We start from the raw sequence: 18,120 nt of genomic DNA, 5'->3' as shown, positions 1-18,120 counted from the left end.
ATAGAGGAGACTGTTTTTAAAGAGACAGAATGTGCATGATAATGGAATAGGTCACACAGCAGTGTACTGCTTCAGGAATACTTTTCTTTGTGTAACTAACACTGTCTTGTAAAGAGCCACACACATGAAAATCAATTTAAAGAGGAAGTGTCTTTTTTAAAGATAACTTTCATAGCATGGCCAGAACTTTTCAGAATGTTTTAGATGCATCTAACACAACCCTTAAGGAATGGAGTGAAATCTTCATTAATATAAATACCCTAACTCTCAAAACATTTTAAAATAATGGATACAGCTACAATTAAAAATATATCTATTTATGCAATTAATCATGGCTGATATTTATCCAGTGGGGTCCTGAAAAAAATCATTATTGTAGAAAAGAACAGATAGAGGTCAATCAGACTTGGGCCACATGGTATTTTTGGCCCCAGAATATCAGAAAAACCATTACATGGTAGCCTAACTGCAAGGACCTCCAGGGAGTGCTCTGTGCTTATACCAGAATAGGTTGTTGTTACCACAGCTGAACACCAAAGGACCATGAACCTAATCAGACAGACTTTGCCTCATCCTCAAGGTCAGTGAGGATAAAACAAACCCCAGTGCTACTGTCCAAAATGACAGAGCACAGGGAGAAAAAAACACTCAATTATCCAGAACACGGGCATGTGTAGATTAAGTGTGCAGATAACCCGAGTAAAAACAGAAAATTAGAGAGGAAAGTCTTTTCCCATTAAACCATATCAGCACAAGCTAAATTCACTATTTTATTATTAATTTAGCAAATCTTTAACGAGTGCTCTCCACGCAAGACAGAACGCTAACTGCGAAGCTTCTACTGTTTTCTATAACACAGACATGTACCTTACGTTGAATTTTTTTCTTGTAGTTGAATACCTTGTAGAAATAAATAAGGGCAGCACCTAAAAATTTGTAAAGTGGGAATCCTAGTGCATTTTTAAGTGCTGTATTGGTTACAAGGTTAACATATCCAGATTCACCAAGGGAGTTCAAATAGTTAACCAATTTGATATAACTGTCTAAGGCAGGCTCAGTCCAGCTTTAAACCTCACTAGTTTCAGTCACGCATTGTTCTGCCATACCAGAAGCCAAAGCAAAAACCTAGGCTTTAGATTTGGAAAATAAAATATTCTTAGAACTACTGCTATGATCAATTGCTCAAACGTATCTTAAATATCAGGTTACAGAGAATTGTAAGAAAACATAGCTTGGCTCAAGAAACAGTGACTAAAACGATTCCACAAAGAGTAGTACTAAGAGGTGCTAAATCAACTCAATAAGCTTTTAATGGCTTATGTTGGCCAAAGTCATCACAAAACAAAAATGTAGACATCTCAAAATACAATGTGGGAAGGCTAAAACTACTGAGGGACTCTGATTTTTAAAGCCACTGGCAAAAATGATCAAGCCAATGCTAATTACAAAGAAAGAAAGAAAGAGAAAAAAAAAAGAAGAAAATTGAAAAGCTTACATCCCAGTGAAAAGTTTTAAAATAAAGTTGCTTTAGTAGAAAACATTCTGATAATTCTGGACCCAAAATCTGACTCCATACATTCTAAAAGACTATTTTGAAAAGAGTCTAGCAAGCAGCAGCTTGTATGTAAGAGTATACATCATGCTTTTTTAACATGACTGTTAGTATACAGTTAACATGTCTCAGAAAAGGCTGTAATTAACTGTCTACTGCTCCAATAACACTAATATGTGTACAGTATTATTAAAATACAATGACTCCTTACAAAGTAAGACTGTCATTTTTAAACTTTTAAGATAATGTTCTAAATTGTTTTTGAGTCCTCTTAAACCACCCCAAAGAGAGCCCACCTCTAAAAAAAGAATTTTAAAGCACAGTTATTAAACTATTGTTCCAACCTCTCACAGCCTGGAGAAATCTGTCTACTATTAGAACGTCTAGGTATCATTTATTTCAGTTGGTGAAAATATAGTGAGAAACACTTGGATTATTTTATTAATTCTAGATATTCTTTTAAAATTTAAAACTGTAAGCATTTGAACTGAGTGCTTTCTTTACTGATAAAATATTTTTATCAGTGAACAGGAAAAAAAGGTCTGCTATATCAAGAATGATCACATAGCCCTGTTGTTAATCCCCAGTGATTTCCATTGTCTGGTTCACTGGAAAAGGAAAACTCAATTGCATTCAACATCAAACAGCTAATTATGGACACACTATATTCAAGACTATCTCAAGTTTAAAAGATATCTGCATATACTAGGTTCTATTTTATTTATAGTATTTATTACAATAAAGTATTTACAACAGAAAACCTCTTTTACCTTAAAGTCCTTAACATTATAAACATTAAAAGGCCAAATTGTCTTTTGCTTGCTCTTAACAGCATATCAGAAGCCACGGAGTAAGACCAGAAAAGAACCTCTAGCAATCAACTCTACTATATGCCCAGCTTCCTGGAAAACTGCATCTAAAGAGTTCCCCCTCTCACAGATTACTGACTACCTTTTCCTTAAATATCTCAGGGAAAGAAGATCTAGTAATTTCTCCTGGGAGCTTTCTACCACATTTCACCACCCAGAGTAGAATTCACACTGCAGAATTTCTGTTGGTATCTGGTCCCAAATCATCTCTCGCTGAGAAAAAGCAACATCCCAACACAGAAACCTCCCCTGGACACTAAATGCTGGTCTCTCCCTGAGGCTACTATAGCCCTGATTCCCCATATGGAACTTTTCTGCCACTTACCCTCCAAATATCAGAGGCTGCTCTCCGAATCTAGCCCTACAAGAGAGCTCTCAAGAAGTAGTCTTTGACGAGGTGACAATGACGAAGTTCTCTCTGGCACTGCTAGCAAGGCAGAAGCATCACCAAATGAGGTGGTTACCAGTTGCCTGTGAAGCAGCTGGACCATTACTGCAGTTCTGAGGGTACGTCACAAATCAGGTCATAGCTCTGGGTAGAGTCCACCCACTTCACCGGGTACAACGCCCTCCATTTCCTGCACACCTGGGGGGAAGGGGTGCCAAGGAAGGGGTGGAGGGAAATGCAGGTCCACAGACATCCGAGCAAAGGCAGGACCAAGTGCAGCCTGACGTCTGTTTCTTCTGCAAGCATCTCAGCTTCATGTGGGGGACCTGCACCCCTAAGATGCAGCCACAACTCGTGCCACAATACGCAGGCTCTCAAGGGAGTGATGAGTGTAATAAAACATTGCACAGTTAAACGTCTTATCCAGCAAGATCGTTTCTCCACTGGAAACTGAACCAACTCTTAATGTTTGATTACAAGACACTTCACTACCAAATATCAAATAACTGGACTGAATAAACTGCAGCTGAATCTAGGGACATAAATGCTGGCGTACCGGTTAACTAATTTTCATCTCTCATAACTAAACTGGATCACCGCATAAGCTAAATTACATCCTTGAGAGTCCATTGAAAGAGGTGATAAGAATTTCTATTTACGAACCTTCAGACAGCAACAACTGTGGAAGTGATACAGAATAACTTGAAAGAATAAAAATAGGCCAATATGCTGGAGAAATGCTACGCTACTAAATCTCACCCTGAATATATATACACACAATCTGTATCTATTTACTCTGAAATGAAATATCTGATCTTAAAAAAGACTTAAAAAAAAATAAACAGCAAAAGGTACCGTTGGCATAAGTTCAAAAGTACTAAATAATGTGTGTTGATCACACTCTATGAAGACATCAAGTTGAAATAGACTTACCATTGAGAATAACACTTAGGAATGATATATAAATTACCACAGTAGACACTTTTTCTTTGGGAGAGAAAGAGAAGAACCTTGTGTAACAGATTTGATTTACATGCTGTATTAAGACCACATTCTGCTCTGATGTCAATGGAACATGTGATAAGAGATTAACAACCGTGTGTACAGGATGAGCGTAAGAGCTACTTACAGAGCATACTCGAAAACAAGCACTTTCTCAAGTTAATAATAAGTTTTGGGATTCAACGTTAACAGTATTTTGAAGTTTCCAGGGGTCTCCAAAGAGAACGGGCTTTCAACTTAAGAAGAAAAACAACAAATGCATTTAGTATTGTCAAAAATTTGAAATTCAAGGTTGGCAGATTAAACAAAAAGACAAAGGAGGCAAGAATATTTTCAGAGGAAAGTTAACAGTATTAATCAATCAATCAATGTGTCCCACTTTATACTCATATTTGCAGACCTCCCTTAAAACCTGAAGCATTCCATCTACGGCTGGGAATAGAAGACACTTTATCAAAGTTATTATCTAAGAAATCAAATAGTTGAAGTTATCTCTTTGGAATTTTGTAGAGAGTTTAATTTAGCAAACGTACACTTGAATGTGTCTGAACATATTTGTCTTGAGGTTGCTCTAAGATGACTATTTTAAGTGGCATGTGGATTCTTTGGGGATTTGGATATTATAGTTGAAGTATGCAAAGGAAAAATGTATAATATTTCTTTCAACTGATTCTGGCAGGACAAAAAAATGAGAAGATAAAATGACTCTTTTTAAAACTTTAGCCACTGGGAAATGATAAGAAAACTCCTCTCGACCCCTACCCCCAACCAGGAAGAGTCTAAAGCCCTGGATTATAGTACAGGTAGATGTTAAAGTGGAGACAGAGCCGTTATTTAGTGGTGACAGGAATATAAGTACGTGCACTAACCTATAAACTGGTATTTACTTCAGGAAGGTAAGTAATATTTTTCCTCTGATTGCTGAGCTGTCAGTTTAATGCAGCGTAAATAAACAGTAGGTGCCTGCTAGCTTGAAGTAGGAAGTGTTCATTCCACACGAGGAACAGATTACTGAAGCCTGATGCTCATCGTGCTGAAGCACAACTTTCATTTTACCAGAAAATACACCCTACCGTGGAGGATGTTCGTGCCTGATCTATTAATTAACTTAACTCTGTTCTGTCAAAATGTAAACCAATTTGTTAAAAGCATCCCGGAGTTTTGGAGTTTGAAAACCAACTGGAAACGCAAGAAGGATGACTGTTCTGTAATCTGATCACAAATGCTAAAAATGACTACTTAGTATAATAAGCAGAAACTATACCAAACCAAAAGAGACAAAGAACATATTTAAATAGAGAATTCAATCATCTCAGTTACCGAATTTACTCAAAATCCTCCTCCTTTGCTAATTAAAAGCAACTGGCAACTTTCATATTTTGCAGCCTTGTGCGCTACTTAGGCCTGTTCAATATGTATGCTTCTTCTGCTCTCTGAGATATCTAAAGGTAAACCATTCATAAAAATCCGATCACATTCTTTAATTCTAATCAAAAGATTACTGAACTCCCCTGAGAGAAGTGGCAAGTATGAAGAGCAAATGATGATACCCTTCCTAACAGCATTCATGTAAAATGTGGTTTTCTTCCCATTTTCTATATACCACAAAGCTCTGACAGTATAGAGCAGCTCAGGTTCTCCTTATACATAAGCACAAAGCCAAATATCTCCTGGCATCATTTAAGATGAGAACTTACCTTATCTAAAAAGTATAAAAGGTAATTTGGGGAGGTTTCTATTTAAAACCTGAACAAATTCTGATCATTAATCAGTGGACTGTAAAAGTCAAATGCAAAAAAACCCAATATTTTTGCATCTGACTATAACAGGTCCAGACAGAGTCTGAAGATCGATTCCGTCATATGCATTTATTTTATATACTTCATCAGTCCCAGGTACGAATATGACACAAGAGTCATCCGAGACAACACGTCTTAGAAGAAAAGACGTGTTTGTGTAAAGGGCATATCTGTGTATGGCCCTTTTGGAAATTTACAGAGCAGATGAAAAACCACCAGAGTGCTTTATAGAGTCCCTGCTGTATATCCATGTTGTATTTAGCTTAACAGTGTTTGTAACCAAAAGGTTTTAACAATAATGAGGAACAGGTGCCTGTCACCTGACCTTTTAGGCCTAATTTACAATCCGCAACCTGTCACATGAAAAAAATCATTGAAACTCTCTCCCAGAGATTTCAGTCTTTGCTAATTTAATGCAGACTTGCCTAACCATCACTCAGCACATCATCTTATTCAATCGCAGGTTCATATAGCTTGGCAACAGGCTTCTTTGCAGAAATAAACCATTATTCATTTTGTTGTTGTTCTTGTTTAAGATGCTGAGAGACAAAAGAACTCCTTTTGTAGATTATCAACCAAAGAATATATTAATTTATTAGAACAACTGAACAAAAGGCATTCCTTTGGAATACTTTTACATACAAAGAACTATTATTTATTACATATTTCAGCTTGTGGGAAAATGAAGAATGCATTGATTCTGGAAATAACTATTCAGACTTTTGGAAGTTCTTTAAGTCTTCTTTCTCTGCTGATCTTTTTTTTTTTCTGCTTCCTCCCTTCATTCCCCCCCCTTGTCCCCCCATACCCACACCCCCCACATTTTAGGGCACTAGTACTTTAGGAAGGAAATCCCTATTTGTTCTTTTTTCATCCATCATTTGTATTCATTATTTAGAAAGGAATACAAAATTGTGCAGTGATTCTTATTTCTCTTGTATAATCTTGTTACATGCAGCCATACTCAAATTTAACAATGCTTTGTATTTTATAGCTACTGTTTACATATTATGTATTACATATGACTGAACGACTCTACATTTAAAATATTGTTTCCATTAGGAAAAATATGAAGTAATAAGTGTCAAATGGAGATGAAGAATAAACATGCCTGGTATATTTATAAAATGTATAGTCATTTAAAATGTGCACAAATAGGATACATATTTTGCTACTGTTACATTTTATATAGAATACACATTGTCTAAAGTGTATTTAATAATGTGCCTAACCGAGTTAGTTAAAGTATTTATGTCTGGTGATTGTGTTAAACACTTGGAGAGGTAGTGAAAGATACAGCCAGTTACTCCTGCTAACTAAAGTTGAGATTATGCGCTTATTATAACCTTTTCTAACAATGTGAGAAAAACAGAGTAAATATATTAAAATTGTTTCACAACAGATGCTTAGGTTGTTAATATTTAAGATGCCTATTCATGCTATTCCTGTCTGCACATTTGTCAAAAATGTAAGCCTGAATGCTAATGTTTGCCAGCAGACTGGAGCAGCCAGTATACGAATGTACTACTGTTCTACTAAAATAATATGCAATAGAAATAAAGGACCACTGCTAAATCATAGCACGAGTACCACACAGCAGATTAAAGGTCTTTAGAGCAAACACCTCAACCTTGGCTTTCTCCAGTCTTAGTTTTTTTTTTTTTTTCCCCCCAGCTACTTTGGACGACAGAATAAATCTTAATTCCTGACATCTCAGAAAAATCCACTTTAGATTGGGTGTAAATTTCAAGAAAGTTTCAGCGGGATGAGTTACTCTGTCAGCAGTACAAACACTGTAGATTTCAGGGACTGCTTAGGACAAATCCTGACACCCAGCAAGTCGCATTTTACTCATTCTTACCCCCTCTTCTGTCCTTTTGGGAAACTCAGGTCCCCTGGCCTCCCAGGATGGACCCCCAGCCAGTCGGGGCAGAAAGGTTCTCTCCTGAGAACAGGACGTCTTTAGCTTTTCTGTCTCTTTACAACCATGTGGAGTCCAAATCTTAACAGCATTTGCCTGGAAATCCGGAATGCTGCTGAGAAAGTTCGCCCAGGAAAGGCGCAGAGGTCCAAGCTGCCAACCAGGGCACTTTTGAGGGGCGATCCGGTGGTTGACGCTTGTAAGTGAAATTTGCTACGCTCTAATTAAGGTCAGGGCCAAAATCTCTAACAAGAGCCCTAAGCCCCTCTCCGTCTTCTGGGGTCGCCCCCAAGAGTCCAGCTCGGTGGACTTCCCCGGTACGCGCCTGTCACTCTCCGGACCTGCCACCAGCCTGCTTTGTCCTTCTCATCGTGGTGGTCCAAACCCACGCTCCGCCGCCTCGGGAGCCTCGGTAGTGGAGCGCTCAAAGAAGGCCGCCACGCTCGGGTCGGGGCCGCAGGAGGGAGACACGGCGCGGACCCCGAGGCCGCACCTGTGATGTCTCTGTCCCTGCAAAGAGGGCAGCACCTCTTCCGGCCTCCAGCCCAACTCCGAACCCACATTCCCTCCAGCAGCGCCTTCAGGACCGACCTCACTACAACCGGCGAGGGCTCGAAACGCGGACTGCCGCCCCTTTCAAACTCCCGGCTCCAACTTGAACACCCCGGGGCCCGAGTGGCTCCGGGATGGAGGAGTTGCCACAAACTTCCCAGGCCCCTCTCCGCCACTGCTCCCAACCAGCCGCGCCGGCGGGGGGCGGAGGAAGGCGCAGATGGACCGGGGAAGGATGCTGAGCTTAACTTGCGATCCGGGGGGGGAACGTTTCCACTCCCCAGCCTACTCCGCCCGGCACCTTTCTGCCAGCCCGGCCCCGGGGCGCACAGAGAGGGTCTCCCTTTCCCCGTGTGCTTCCTTCGGTCTTTTCGATCCCCCTTTTCTCTTCCCAAAGGGGTTCTACCGATGACCTGAAGGAGTTTGTTCAGCCAGGGTCTGTCGGGCAGGTGTGTGTGAGGGTGTCCACACCCCGAGAAAGAACGAATGGCATCTTCAGGTCCCCCGTCCCGGGTGCTCTCCCTCACTCTCCCGGCCACCCCTCCGGATCCGGCCGCGCGCGAGAGAAGGGGCTCGGAAGACCCCTGTCCCCGGGCGCCCACGAGAGGGGAGCCGAGTCGCCCCAACGACGGGCACCGCGGGTGGGTGGGCGCTACGGTGAAGTTTAGATCGATTCCGAAAAAAGAAAGACAGAGATAAAAGGTTAAGAGTAGGGGCCAAAAAGAAAAAAGAGAGAGAGAGAGGCAAAGGAGCAGAACTCACTCAGGCATGGGCGTTGGGGGCTGCGGTGGCTGTCGAGCACGGCCCGAGACCAGGCGCAGCTTCCCGGGCGGGCGCGGCGGCGTCGGACTTCCGAGGCGGCGGCTTCTGCCTCTGGTGCCGCCGCCGCCGCCGGAGCTGCGGCTGCCGCGGAAGTTAATTGCAACTTGACTTTAAGTTGTCTTCTTTTCCCATCCGAAGTGGGCGTTTAAAGGGGAGAGAGAGGCGAGGAGCGAGCTAGCGAGCGCGCGGGGCCGAGGGAAGGAAGGGGGGGGGAGGGAGGAGATGTTAACGGGGGGAGGGAGGGGGCGGTGGCGGGGGCGGGAGGGGGAAGGGGCCGGCGGGAGTCGCTCTCTGCTAGGCGGTCTCGGCGCCCGCAGTCTGGAGGCGTACCGGGGCGGCCGGGGCGCCCCACGCGGGAGCCCGCAGCAACCCGGGCGCGCATCCAGCCACAGCTCTCGGGCCGGGCATGCGGCGCCCGGGGGCTCGGCGGACCCCGCGTAGCCGCCGCCGCCGCCCGCCGCCGCCGCCGAGGAGCGTGTGCGGCGCGAGCTGGCCGGCGGGGCGGCGAGGGCCCGGCCCGCCTCCCCAGCACCCACCCCGGCTTCTCCCCCTGGCGGTGGAGCCTCGGCGACCGCCGGCGACACTGGGCGCGCTGGAGCCCGAGCCGAGCCGAGCCCGAGTCGCCGCCGCCGCCGCCGCCGCCGCTCCCAGGCTCCCTCCCAGCGCGCCGGCCCGGGTGTGGGGGGCAGCGGGCCGCAGGGGCGCGGGCGGACGAGGGGCGCGCGCTGCGATCGGCCCCGGAGACCGGACCCTCGGCCGCGAGGGTAAGTGTGGGCGCCTGGGGGAGCGCTTGGCTGTGCGCGGCGCGGTTCTTGACGCCCGCCAACCACCCCCCCCCACACCTCTCCCGGGCCCCCAGCGCGAGCACCCCTCCTCCAGCCGCCTGCGGCTTCCTCTTGTTGTTCGTTGTTTGGCTGGGCATTTTTTTTGCCTGGGGGGTGGGGTGGGGTGGGGTGGGGAGCGGGAAGGGGATGATTGTAGCTGTGTGCCAGCGGAGGAGGAAGTCAGGTGAGAGGCCCCGACGCACCCCCCCCTCCCCGCCCCAAGCCAGCCTCCGTGGGGTGGATCGCTCCCCACTAGGGGCATGTGGGCCAGCTTTTTTCTCTCGTCAGTGTTCGGTCGAGACGATCTTTCCTAGAGGGCCTCCTTCCCTTCCAGCCTGCTCGGTGCACCTCTCTTCACCCCACCCTCGCCCCGATCAGCACCCCATCCAGGAGCGCTGCACCCCAACTGCGGAGCACGTGGCGGAAAGAGGAGGAGGGGACCCTCTTGCAGATCCCCCACGCCGCGCCCCTGCTCATTTATTTAATATCCTCCCGTCGGCAGCCGTACTTCTTTTCAACCCATTGGCAAAAGACGCCTAAACTGAGGTCCAATTTCTCCAAAAAGCGGGAAGCAAAAAGGGCAAGTGAGGATTAAATGACAGCGGACTCGGAGAGGAGAAGGGGCGAGGAAACCTTTCCAAAAGGGGAGTGAAACTCCAAACACCTCTGCAAGATCTAGGTGACTGGAGATTCAGGACCCCAGGCTAAGGAGAAACTGGAACTCGGTCAACTTTGCTTTCTTTTCCTGCCGTTCTTACCCCCAGCTCTAAGGGAGCTAACAGGTCTTTTGTGTTGTGTTGTCTTTGGGAAATGCGCACTGAGTATGACAATAGAAAATTACTACTGTTTACTCAAAGTTAAGAGAATTGCAGAAAGAAAAAAAACACAGTCTTTACTTTCTCTCTTCGTGTGTGTGTGTGTGTGTGTGTGTGTGTGTGTGTGTGTGTAGTCGTTAAGCTCGAACTGCAAAACGTCAGTTTGTAACAATAAGGACGGTAGAGGCGCCTCGGTGTATTTTTAGAAGCTGCACTTTGAGTTCCTTTCACACAAGGCTCGCTCTCTTATTAAGACCCCATAAATAATTGTATTTAGAGAGCAGGAAACTATGGGAGCAGGACGGATATTGCTAAGATCTCCATCCCGCCAGCGCAGAGCACTGTTTTGCAGTGAAGTTCCTGGAAAGTGGCAGTGAGCTGAGAATTCAGTTTTTCCTCAAAGCTCTGTTAGGTCCTCTTCTGTCAGATGTCTATGAATAAAGCACGCTGGGAAAATCCTGATATCTGTGCCCTCTTATTTTACCTTTTACACAGTGGTTGATTCTGCCTTCAAGTCCTGGTGACGGTACATCAACTGTGCTGTATTTTTGTGTGGTTTTTCTAAATAAAGGATAATACTGCCTGTATTCACACTGGTTTCTGATATGCCTGTTCTTTTCTATCAATGGGTATTGAATTCACTGGAATTTATCCATCTTTTTCAGTTGATTGTCATTTTATGCAGAGTTGACAATTCTAAAGACATAAGAATGTAGAAAGTTCATGAATTAGCGTTCTTTAAGAGAACTAGCCCCTCGTTTTTTGTTTTTTTTTTTTAAGACACAGATGCCCACCTCAGCTTCTGGTTCTAAAGCAAAAAGGTATAAATGATTGCAATGGGCAAAACAAAATAAAACACAAGTTTTCCTTCCTGGACCACTTTCTGTCTCCACAGGGTCCAAGAGACACCAAATCCTCCTGCCTTCATTTACCAAAATGCTGACTTGCCTAACGAGTACCAATATCTCCATCTGGGAATTACATCAGGTTTGGAATGGAAAGAATAAATTCTCAGTCTTTAATTACTGCTTATTAGCAATTTCTTGAAGCAGGAAGCTGATTCTCCAATTCTGAAAGCCTGAACTGAAGCTTAGCAGAAATCGAAATATAAAAAAAGGATTGTTTCTCCTCCCTTACACACTCTTACGTACTCATCTACTCCTCCAAATTATCAACCAAGCCCCCAGAATTTAAGGTGTGATATGGTCCTCTGCATGAAACCAAGGGAACACTTTGCCCCAACCTTTTGAATTTGCTTTCCCCTGGGGAAATAGTCTGATACAGAGAACTCATAGTCACTGTTATGATGTAGAGTGATGTAATGATGGGTACACTGCATGAAATGACATATCTTGGTAAACGCAATGTAAACCCTGTCCCCTGGCACATAGTAGGAATACATTAAATACTTACTGGATTAATAAGTTAATGAAATATTGTAATTGGCCACAAATTCAATAGTATAGGGCTAAGGCTTTTTCTCAGAAGGAAAAATCATCTTGCCTGAAAGTTATTAGGGTAATACGTTTGTGCTGCTAGTTTTTTTTTTTTTTAACAAGTCCAAACCTAATTTAAATGGTTGAAAGACAACTAAATCTGAAACGTATCAATTGGTCAATAATAATAGCTAGTGTCAAAAGCTCATTATCTTCCTAGGAGAACAGACAGTAAAATATTACCTACTAAATAGTATAAGAAAGATGCAAAGGAAGAATTAAACAGTCTTGGCCTGCAAGGCACTTACTTGCTGGGAAAATGACATTATAATGTGAAAAGACAACTCAGCAGATCAGTAAATGGTTTGAGTCAAAGGAATATTTTTTTTAAATAGTTTTTTTTTTTTCCTTTTTAGACCGGAGGAAATAGACATCCTGAAGTTCCAGGTTGGAAGGCATTTTTAAAGTCGATTTGTTGAGTGAAAACTTTAGGGACCATCAATACAAACATCTTGAGTGAAGGGAAACTCACCACTTACCTCCACAGAGACAAGGATTTTATCTACAGAATACTTATCACAGAGTAGAGTTCAGTGTACACTGTGTGAATGAATAACATCCTAAGCAGTTAATTCTTTGTACACTTTATGACATCTTTGTCTTAAATTGCACAGAATCGGTCTTCCTAATACTTCCAGCCATTAGTCTTAGTTCTGCCACCTGCTGCACAACAGAGCAAATCTATTGTATTCGTCAGGATAGGCTACGTTATGCCAGAGTAACAAACAATTCCAATTTTTAGTGACCTATAATGGCAAAGGTTGTCTTCTTGGTTATGCGATGAGTCCACTGCAGGTCTACTGGTCTGTTCCATGTCTCCTCATTTAGGGTCGCAGGCAGATGGAACAGTTGCCACCTTGAATGTTTCATGTTGCTATGGTAAAAATAAAGATCACTCTGGAGAGTCTCGTACTGGTATTTAAATGCTGCGGCCAGAAGTGACACACATCATTTGGACACACAACTCATTGTCCAAGAGTGATGACATGGCTCCATGGAATCATCACAACAAGGCCCAATAGAGCAGCCTACCTTGTGCCCCAAAGTGGAGAACTATGGTACACAGCTCTAAAAACTGATATATTCATGGTGACTTGTGTCCACATGATCGCCTCCAGCTAACTGATTTCTTCCTGCCACTTTGTGGCCCAAATGTTCCACTCCTCAGGGTAAACGCTGCCAGAGTCCACCAGCTTAAAGGGAGACATGCTGTGGTTTCTTTCACCATCCACTCTCTGAATGCAGCCCTATAACCCACCCCTCCCCCACCAAAATGTGGCACCCTATCAGTTTTAAGTCACTCTTTATACATTTATTAATATTTTCTCAAGACTTGTTTTCCTGGAAAGGGTACAATGAACAGGAACTTTTAAGAACTGTTATCAGAAGATGTCATGATCATTATCAAACTTTGAAATTTGGTCTCGAGTCATTACTTATTTTAAATGTCACAATCTTGTGACACACACAAAAAAATTCTCTTGGAAGTATTCGTTCATGCATTCACTCATTCATTCATTCATCCATATTTTTGTTCATTCAGTAACCATTCATCGTGTACCTACTAGATGCCAGGCACCCTATTAAGAGTTGGGGATATAGAGGTGGGTAGAGTCCTCCTTTTCAAGAAATACATTTTCCAATTGGATAGATGCAGAAAGAATTTTGAATTTTGAATTCTATTAGAATTGCAACGCTAGTAAAGGCACAAAGTGCTATGGGAACACTTGGGTAGAAGCAAATAACTCTCCGGCAGGATTGAGGAAAGTTCCATAGAGGAATTGAACTAAGTCTTGAGGATATATGAGATTCCTTTAGGCAGAAAAGGAAGATGGAGGGAAGATATTTCAAGCAGAGTCCAGCAGGAGTCAGGGCACTGAGGATGACAAAGCTTGTCATTTAGGGGACTACAGGGAATCCAGTGTGGCTGGAACATGGGGTCTTTGCAAAGGATGAAACCAAAGAGCTTCAAATTGTGAAGGACCTTGAAGACATACTCTATTGAGTTTAGGCATCAAGGGATTGCAAACTCTTACATTACCTTGGTCCAAGCACAAATGTAAATGAGCAAAGCAGACGGAGTTAAAGACCATAAGCGCTGGTAGCGACAATGGCAAGCAGGAGAGAGATTCTCTGCCTAAATGGAATGGTGAAGGCCAATCATACCAAGTGTCAGATCTTCCAGCTTTTAAAGAGAAGCTACTGATTCAGATTGCTATGAAAAATTGAAATCTTAAATGTTGAGGACTTATCCACATTTTAAAGAACCCATGTGGAGCTACTGATTCAGATTGCTATGAAAAATTGAAATCTTAAATGTTGAGAACTTATCCACATTTTAAAGAACCCATGTGGAGGGAAAACATCTACAGGTCAAAATCAGCTTAAGGACCCCCAGTCAGTCGCCTGTTTCCTACTTCATGAGACAGGGAGTCATTAAAGCTTGTAAGGATGGGGTAACACCATCAGATCTCTTTAGAAAGGTCACTCAGGTGGCAGAGTGGATAGGAAAAGGCTGGAGAAGGGAGGGTCTAGTTGATACCACATAACCATCTGAGCGATGATGCAAAGCCCTTTATAACACTGCCCATTTTATAGGACACAACTTCCCATGTATATAGGGGGTACCCAATAAATATTTGCAGAGCTAATAAATGAAAGAGAAGAAAACTGAAGTTTTAGAAGGGGGACACATATTTTGAGTACTCCTTATGTTATACACTTCCTTTGCTAGACTGTTTATTTTTCAAGAGCAAAACAGTCTTTTTTTTAATGACTTTTTGAAAAGTTTATTGGAGTATAGTTGATTTACAATGTTGTGTTAATTTCAGGTGTACAGCATAGTGATTCAGTTATACATATACTCATTCTTTTTCAGATTCATTTCCCATATAGGTTATTACAGAATACTGAGTAGAGTTCCCTGTGCTATGCAGTAGGCCCTTGTTGTTCATCTATTTTGTATATAGTAGTGTGTATACATTAATCCCAAGCTCCTAATTTATCCCTCCCTGCCACATTCCCCCTTTGGTAACCATAAATTTGTTTTCAAAATCCATGAGTCTGTTTCTGTTTTGTAAATAAGTTCATTTATACAATTTTTTAAAATTAGATTCCACGTATGAGTGACATCATAAGATATGTCTTTCTCTGTCTGACTTACTTCACTTAATTTCCATTGGCAGATGAATGGATAAAGAAGATGTAGCACATATACACAATAGAATATTACTCAGCCATAAAAAAGAACGAAATAAAAAAAAAAAAAAAGAACGAAATAATGCCACTTGCAGCAACATGGATGCACAATGATCTTTTCTTGATCAGATGTAATTTTTCTGTATCATTCTCTGATACATATTATTGGATTTTTAAAATGCGTAAATCATTCAGTGCAGGACACAAAGATCAGCAGGCATCAGAATATGTATTGTCTGGGACTAAACTTCCTGATCTTTCCACCTTATTGAGGAATGCCATCTAAACAGATGGATTTTGTACTGGGCCCTAAAACTATCCTCAGGCTCTGTGGAACTACAGAGACCCATTTGTATAGCTTATGTACATTTCTAGTGAAAGCCAAATTCTTTATTACTGTCCTTCAGAGTATATTATACTCTGTATATATATATACTCTGTATATATTATACAGAGTCTGTCCTATATCCATGTGCCTAAGACTGTCTCAATGATGTTAATTTTTCAATTAAAAAAATTGAGGGCACTAAACCCTCCTTTTTCCCAGCTCCTTTCCTGCTTTGAAACCATACTTGCCTGCCATTCCACAGTCAGCAGTCTGCAAGAACACCCCACACTCTCCCATAAACGCCTGTATAACTTTAGAAACGCTAGGTATTCTCTCATAAGGTATGTGATTGGTTTCTTGTAGGTTCTGTTCCCATGGGCACATCCAGATTCTTAAAGCCACTCAATTCACCGGGCAATCAAATCTTTAAATTCTTAACAGCTTGCTCTACAAATTGTCATTTTTTAACTCAGCTTTCTTGAGGTATAATTTCTATACAATAAAGTTCACCAGTTTTATATGTACCATGAGTTTTGAAGACAAAGGAGCAGCATAAGCAAATCATAATATTTTACATGAACTTCATGTAAATGAATAGATAGTAAATGAATAGATATAGGCAAAGCAGCCTTGGGCGTCTGACTGCCTGGATTCTAATCCTGGTTCAGCTGCCTGTTTGACCTTGAACAAATTTCCTAATTTTCTGCCTCAACTTCCTCATCCTTATGATGGGGATAATAATTGTACCCACCTCCTCTAGAGAGTAAATGCCCAGGGTTTCAAAACAGCTAGTACTCAATAAAGGCTAACAATGGCTTCTTTTGTTAATGTTGTTGCTGTCATTATGATTCTAGTAGAAAAGAAATCCTGGGATCTAAACAAGAATAGAAAATGAATTGACTGGAATGTAAGTGGGGTAGAAGCAAGTCCCTCCTGGGTGATTTGCTGCTGTGCCAGGGGCACACAAAGCCAGAGAATAATGATGGCCTCTATTTCTGGAGTACTTATTTTTTTACTTAAAGATTTTGGAAGAAATTCTTTTCCTATTAAAACAGTTATACATACACTAGAATTGAATGCAACGTTTTGTGGTTTTTTTTAATAAATTTATTTATTTTTGGCTGCATTGGGTCTTCGTTGCTGTGCGTGGGCTTTCTCTAGTTGCAGCGAGTGGGAGGGCTGCTCTTCGCTGAGGTGTGCTGGCTTCTCATTGCGGTGGCTTCTCTTGTTGTGGAGCACGGGCTGTAGGCGCGCGGGCTCAGTAGTTGTGGCTCGCGGGCTCTAGAGCGCAGGCTCAGTAGTCGTGGTGCACGGGCTTAGTTGCTCCGAGGCATGAGGGATCTTCCCGGACCAGGGCTCGAACCCGTGTCCCCTGCATTGGCAGGCGGATTCCTAACCACTACGCCAACAGGGAAGTCCCCTTGCATGCATTTTTAACAAAAGCAAGAATCTTTGAGACTTGGAAGGGGAGGGGGGAGGACTGCCTGGAGACAGCATTTGCTTAGTTCTGCTGTCCCTTCTCCTCCTTCGCCTTGGTGGAAATGTTTCCAAATTCCAGACCATCCACACTAGTGACACTGACCTAAGATTGTTAAAGTACCTCCTATTTTGATATACTGTGAATGCTACCCAATGTTCCTATTTTAGATGAAAAGTATGTTGGAATAGGGAAGAAAGGTATTAGAGCAGAAGCTTGGGAAGCTCAAAGTCACCAGGAAGACAAGAGCATAACTGAATTCTAGTTTTGATTCTATAACTAATCAGCTAGTTTGTTATGTCTTCCCACCCATCGTTCCCACCTACCTAGAGTAAATATATGCTGTTGAATGATCTTGGGAAAGACACCTAGTCTTTATTAGTCTCAGTTTCCTAACCCATCAAATTGGAACAGTAGATCTCAAACTTTAGTGTTTCGGAATTAAATAGAATGCTTATTTAAAATGCAGATTCCTTGGCTCCAACTCTATAAATTCAGATTCGGTAGAAAAAATACGCTGGGATCCAGCAATCCACATTGATTTGAGAAACTTGGGCTGTTAAGGGGCAGAAATCCAACTCAAAAAGGAAAGTTTGTTTCATTGCTTATTCTCCCTGCTACATACATATTCTCACACATACTCACATAAATTGGAAAATACAGTGTAAGGACTGCTTTAGGCATAAATAGATCTAGCCGCTCAAATAATAACCAACTATCTCTTGGTCCTCTTTTCTTCTGTTTTCTCTTTATCCTCAGGTTGGTTGTCCTTTTACTAGAGTAAGCTACTCCCTCCAGGCTTCCATTCTTCTGACATAGAAACCCCAGCACAAAGAGCGTTCCTCTTTCTCAAAGTTTCCAGAAATTACACCTGGTTGTGACTGGATCAAATTGCACCCTGTACCCAGACCTGCACTGATCACCCTGGTCAGGGGCTGCAGTTCTTTAACTCACCAGCCTTGGGTCACATGCCCATCTTGGATTTGAGAGTGTTAGCCACACTACCCAAATCAGGTAGTCTGGGAGTTCTCCAAGACACATTGGGGATAATTTCCCAGAAATAGGGAAAGTGGATGC

At 42.6% G+C, this 18,120-nt stretch overlaps 2 protein-coding genes across 3 annotated transcripts in view; one reads left to right on the top strand and one right to left on the bottom strand.

Annotated features, from left to right (window-relative positions):
• SATB1 (SATB homeobox 1) overlaps positions 1–9,065 on the bottom strand; it is a 101,879-nt gene extending 92,814 nt beyond the window's left edge. The window contains exon 1 of one of the 2 annotated variants that reach the window (XM_032630084.1): positions 8,846–9,065. The gene's annotated coding sequence lies outside the window, so the exon portion shown is untranslated. Of the gene's footprint in view, positions 1–2,746; positions 2,888–8,845 lie in introns of those variants that run through there. The other variant, XM_032630088.1, reaches the window with a different exon arrangement.
• On the top strand, positions 8,852–11,117 carry LOC116753172 (translation initiation factor IF-2-like). Its single transcript, XM_032630693.1, has 4 exons — positions 8,852–8,997; positions 9,044–9,078; positions 9,170–9,669; positions 10,064–11,117. The coding sequence occupies exons 1-4, from the start codon at positions 8,852–8,854 to the stop codon at positions 10,322–10,324; spliced, it is 942 nt and encodes a 313-aa protein (XP_032486584.1). The 3' UTR covers positions 10,325–11,117.
• The last annotated feature ends 7,003 nt before the right edge of the window (positions 11,118–18,120 follow it).

This window comes from Phocoena sinus, chromosome 4, assembly GCF_008692025.1.
Source record: "Phocoena sinus isolate mPhoSin1 chromosome 4, mPhoSin1.pri, whole genome shotgun sequence".
Lineage (NCBI taxonomy): Eukaryota > Metazoa > Chordata > Mammalia > Artiodactyla > Phocoenidae > Phocoena > Phocoena sinus.
This window is presented reverse-complemented; position numbering and strand designations above follow the sequence as displayed.